Raw genomic sequence first — 5563 nt, 5'->3', positions numbered from 1 at the left:
TTTTTAAATCTATCATTTAACTGAGTGACTGTACACACTACAAGAAAATTGACTTTTTGTGACACTCAAAAAGTGTCACTAAAAGTCAATAATCCGTAGGTAAAAAGCTTGCAGACATTGAGTGACGCCCACCCCTAGCGTCAATTATAAGGGGGTGTAATGCTACGGTATAATAAGTGTCACAATAGCTTTTAGCTACGGACAAATATTTACCTGACCGTCACTATATCATAGGTTACTGTTACAAATATTTCTCTTTTTACCTACAGTTTTAGTTTTAATAGGTGTCACTAGAACTCTATTAAATAATATTTTTTAATTTACCAAAATATAATAAAATTATAAATTAATTTTTTTTTTATAATTGAAGAATATAATATTAAAATTCAATTACTCGGTAAAAAATTTTACAATACATTTTCTATTATTTCAATTTAAATATGACAAATTAACTTAATATTAAAATTAAACTATTATATCAATTTCAATTAAATTCAAATATTTCAATATAGTAACAAAGAATTTCAACTACATTTTCTTATTTTTTGTTTGAATAAGTATAACTAGAAAGACCACTATTTTGTATGAATCTAATCAATGACCAAGTAAAATATTCAAGAGGACTCAACAGAAGCACCAGCTTTCATGTATCTACAATTTTGAATGGTCTTGTATCTTCACTTTCATATATTTGAATCTAAATTGTGGTCAATAGGTGACACAAAATCAAACCTCTTCAGCTATAGCTCATAAGACCTCGTTAACTTGTGGATCTTCAGAAAACCGCATTTGAAGAACAGAAACTAGATTTCCAAGCAAATTCTCTAATGTTGCAACTCTATTATCTGCATTGGAGCTAGAACTGGCATGCCGGGGAAGCTTGCCCAGACAACGCACTCGTCCTCTCTTTTCAGGTCCTTTAACCTTTGAATAAGCATCATTCTTCCAGCTTGTAGAATCTTTGGTGGCTTGAGAATCATGTGAGCTGCCTTCCTCCTCTACCATATGCTTCTTTAACTCTTCCTACATGCAACACAAGTAACTTTTCAAATGTAACTCAATATTATTTCTCGCAACCTATGCTATCAAAACGACAAATAATAACTCAATAGCAAAAAATGGGCATTAGCAGAACTCAATATTATTTCTTCTTTGACTCTCTATTGCAACCTTTCTGAGATCACGACATTTTAAATATGTAATATCAAGAATTAATGTAGGTACTGTTTCAAAATTTAGAACAAGCTTAGATGAGATAATCATTTTAGAATGATAGTAGTTGTTTTTCTTTACTTTTTTGGAAATTATGGATCACTTCTAAAATGAAAATCTATCAAAATACTGAGACTTAAAAATGAAGTTTACATTATACTGTTAGGTAAAGCTATATGCTTGTGACAGAACCAGATTGCTCGGTTCCCTGCATGACAAATAGATAGTACTTTGCTAGTAAATTAATCATGTCTAGGTTGAACTGAGTTCGAATGAATTAATCCAGTAAGTGTTACATAGACTTCTTTGAGTGAGATATTTTGTTTGGAGCTATAGGGAATTGAACCTTCAATTGATTAGGATTCAATGAAACAACTCTTGAGTTGTCAAACTGCCTCTTGCTCATGGATTTTAAGCAACAAAAAGATAAAGGTAATTGCAAAAATTAAAGACAGTAGAGAGAATAAGAGACTTGGAATTAAGAAGATCAAAGGTGGAAAGGGGTATAGTGCAAAATTAAAACGAACTTGCAAATGAAGAATACAAGAATGGAAGTGTAACACTCTACTTGTTGTATATGCCTATTAAATGTGCTTAGTGTGTATTAGATTACCTTAAATGATTTGGACAATGTTTGTGCAGTGGGATTCGTTAGTAATCAAATTTTATACAGTTCTGCCGTAGTTAATTGATTAAGCTCCATAGACTAATTGATTAGGTAGTGGCTAACTATATAACTGTTTGTTCTAAATTTTGAAACAGTTCACATCTTATTAACATGCGAGAGCATTTAAGGTCTTATTAAGGCTACCTAGAAAAAAGGGAGGTGCATCTACCAACAAACAGTTATCAATTTGCTATATTCTATGTATATTTAGAGGATAAAAACCCGAACCCTGAAGTAAGAAGAACATACCAAATCAATTTTCAACGGATTGTCCAAATATTTTCTGGCCAATTTCTTCACCCAACTAGGCATGGTTGCAGAAAAAAGCATGCTCTTTCTCTTAGCTGGAAGCTTTTCCAAAATGACTTCCACAGCCTCCTCAAACCCAACAGCAAGCATTTGATCAGCTTCATCAAGCACCAAATACTCAACTTCGCTCAAGTTAAGTGTGTTCCCGTTGATGAGATCATATGAAACATAAATATAATCAAAAACTACTCTGAAGTACAAACACGACATTGATATTGACACATCAACATTAGTAATAATTTGAATAAATTATTACAAACACGACATTGATATTGACACATCAACATTAGTAAATTGAAACCAGATACGACATAGCATAACTAAAGCATCATTGACATTAGACAGCATCGTATCTATACAATAATTTTGTTGTTATAAATGAGCAAGGTTTATGATTCTGTATGGTTTTTCTGTATTGGCAGAGGGGGATATTCACAACTATAATCAAGTTATTCATACCTTAAGCAATCTGAGATCACGAATAGATATGGTTCCATCATCACTACCAGACGCCAACATACAACTGGCCAACCTATTCAGTACAATAAAGTAAAACAACGTGAAGAGATATAGAATGGAAAATGAGATGATGGAACACCAAAAGGCAATGCTATAATACCTGTTCCATGACAATACATTCACATCAGCATTATGTGCTTTAAAAGACGCAGCTGGTGACCTCCCACGAGTATCCCATATTGCAATGGTTTTATCCACAGAACAAGAAGCAAAAACATTAGGTTCTGTAGGGCTCCACTGCAAGAATTCATCGAACGATAGAGCACTCATTATACATTATAAATAAACAAAAATACAAATGTAAGAGGCTGGAATGCTCTCAAAACCAGAAGAACATAAGGTACTAGTTTTGCTTTGCATGAGTACATACTTGCAGATCTTCAACACTGCCAGTATGTCCAGTAAAAGCAGTTGTGTCAATATTCCATGTTGCAGCAGACGTAGGCTCCCAAAGATAAATACTATTATTGCAATCCCCTTCAAACATGAAGATCAAAATTAAGTCTCAGATCTATTTGATAATTAAATATGAATGTATGCTAGAGAAAATTATAAAAAAATAAAATAAAATAAACCAAGGATTACCAGATATAAGCCTTCCTGGAACAAGAGGACTCCAGTCTATAGCATAGCCTTCAGTTTTGTGCTTAAATTTTTGAAGTGGAGACTGAACTACATCAACTCCTTGGACACCTTCAGTTTCTGTCTCTGCTAGAGCATTGAGATGGGAGCTCATGTCCCAGATCTACAAATTGATTGCTCAAAGTATCAGATTCAGATTAAATGCATAAATTGAAGGCACACATGACTTCATTAACATTTCTATAACAAACACATACATATGAAACATAAATATAATCAAAATCTACTCTGAAGTACAAACACGACATTGATATTGACACATCAACATTAGTAATAATTTGAATAAATTAAATATAATCACAAGTGTCGATTACCTGTTACTGTAACTATCTGAATCCTCGCCATTATCGAGGCCATTGATAATAGGAATTCCAAAAGCCAGTGTCTTCCCCGTTCCAGTCTTTGCACGAGCAATGATATCTCTACCTTGAAGTGCAGGCACTAACACCGCTTTCTGATTACACAACAAACAAACAAAAATCAGTAACTATTTGTGAAACTAATATTAAGCAAATTAGCATGCTAGGTTTCAGTGACGCACCTGAATAGGAAAAAGTTGCGTAATCCCCCTCTCACGGAGCGAACTAACAAGTTGTGAAGGCAAATCAAGTTTCGAGATGTCGAGTTCATCAGCGTTAAGAGAAGCAGTTCGGGAAGGAAAATCATCGTCTTCTTCACCCTCGAAAGCACGCTTGGAATGATTCTAAAAACTAGAATCAGTGGTAGAATTGCAGTAACAATCTATATCTTAAAATTTCCTCTAAACTATATCAATCTAGTGTATGAAACAACTAGTCCCTAAAGTATATGAAAGACATCAAATTAGCACCTAAAGTATATGAAGTACATCAAATTTACATTAGAAACTATACCAATCTTAGACCTAATTTCATAAAAAAAACACAAAATCCAAATAATTTTTTATTAAGAATAAAAATGTAAAGAAAATTACCTCATAAATTTCATCACCAATATATAAGGTTTCATCTTCTTCTTCTTCCATTTTCCCTGCAAACAAAAGATTAATTGAAAAACACATTGAACAAAACAAAAACGCAACCAAACCTAATCTACGTCACTCAGATCTAGTGGTGTAAAGTGGTTTTCCGGCGAATTTCTAAGATAATTTACTAGATCTGGAAAAACAAAAACGAAACCAAACCTAGTGGTGTAAAGTGCAGATGGAAAGGAAATGTCGACGGCGAAAAAGAAGAAAGAATGAATGACGATGAAAAGATGGCCGGAGCTGCGGCAGCAATCGGCGGCGTTGATGTTCAGCTGATACGATCGATTAAAGTTTGAGAAAATGTTAGGTTTACGTTGAATAGAAAATGAAATGGTGAGAAAGAGAGATTCCAAAAACTGTTATCGTCACGTTTTTTTGTTAATTTTTGAAAATAATTTTTAATTAAATTTATGATATACGAAATTAATTAATACAAATTAATAGTTAAAGTATAATATAAAGTATTTAAGTATGATTTCTTCTTCTGTTAAGATTAGAAAATAATATAGTTAAAGTATAATCTAAAATAGTTAAATACAAATTAATTAATAAAAATTAAGATTAACTAAAAATTAAGTTTAGTAAAATAAAATTAATTAATATCATAAAAATTATTAAATTTATGTTATACCATATTTTTCGTCCTAATTTTTATTTTTGGAAAAACTACTAGTTTTTTAATAAAAAAATTATTAATTTATTTGTTAAGTTACATGTACTATTTTGTTAGATGAGAAATTGTGATGGACAAATATTACTGTAGGTAAAGGTATGGGCAAATGTGATGGACAAATTTTATTGTAGGTAAAAGTAGTATTTAGTGACAAATAGTAAGGGCATCACTATAGATGAGTGTCACAATAGGGCTGTTTTTTTGTAGTGACATTTTGCATTCCAAAGCACTTAGTTCCAACAATAGGCATTCACCCTACCATGTGAATCACATGTGATGTCACAGCACAACATTTACTTATCACATCTGAGTAACATTTATTGAAAATTTATTATGTGATGTTACCAAATCATTTTTTTTGTAAAACGTATTTGAATAGAGAAGAGTGCCCTTTTCATTGCATTGCAGAAGAAAAACCCTAGTTTTGTGAATTTACTACTAGCCCACAGATTATATATGGTAGAACTAGCATGTGTCAAGATTATTAACATTGATGATCTTGTCTTTGTCATGCAATTGCAGATGCAACAATAGT

The 5563-nt window shown here is 32.1% G+C and overlaps 2 protein-coding genes across 6 annotated transcripts; both read right to left on the bottom strand.

Moving 5' to 3' along the window:
* Positions 1-453: 453 nt before the first annotated feature.
* Positions 454-4650, bottom strand: LOC131612232 (protein HEAT STRESS TOLERANT DWD 1-like). 5 transcript variants are annotated; one of them, XM_058884041.1, is made up of 10 exons: positions 4512-4650; positions 4302-4357; positions 3891-4052; positions 3664-3803; positions 3293-3452; positions 3078-3184; positions 2808-2944; positions 2648-2720; positions 2129-2310; positions 887-1023 (listed from the first exon to the last, which is right to left on the bottom strand). In XM_058884041.1, exons 5-9 carry the CDS (start codon positions 3441-3443, stop codon positions 2176-2178), a joined length of 603 nt encoding a protein of 200 aa, XP_058740024.1. In that variant the 5' UTR covers positions 3444-3452; positions 3664-3803; positions 3891-4052; positions 4302-4357; positions 4512-4650; the 3' UTR covers positions 887-1023; positions 2129-2175. The 5 variants fall into 5 exon arrangements, with proteins under 5 accessions (XP_058740021.1, XP_058740023.1, XP_058740020.1 ...); XM_058884038.1 differs by lacking the exon at positions 2129-2310 and having other exon boundaries at positions 454-1023; positions 3891-4147; XM_058884040.1 differs by lacking the exon at positions 2129-2310 and having other exon boundaries at positions 454-1023; positions 3891-4059.
* On the bottom strand, positions 3487-4352 carry LOC131614554 (DEAD-box ATP-dependent RNA helicase 3-like). The gene is made up of 4 exons (XM_058886124.1): positions 4302-4352; positions 3891-4052; positions 3664-3803; positions 3487-3529 (listed from the first exon to the last, which is right to left on the bottom strand). Exons 1-4 carry the CDS (start codon positions 4350-4352, stop codon positions 3487-3489), a joined length of 396 nt encoding a protein of 131 aa, XP_058742107.1.
* Positions 4651-5563: the final 913 nt, after the last annotated feature.

This window comes from Vicia villosa, linkage group LG6 (genome assembly GCF_029867415.1).
Source record: "Vicia villosa cultivar HV-30 ecotype Madison, WI linkage group LG6, Vvil1.0, whole genome shotgun sequence".
Lineage (NCBI taxonomy): Eukaryota > Viridiplantae > Streptophyta > Magnoliopsida > Fabales > Fabaceae > Vicia > Vicia villosa.
This window is presented reverse-complemented; position numbering and strand designations above follow the sequence as displayed.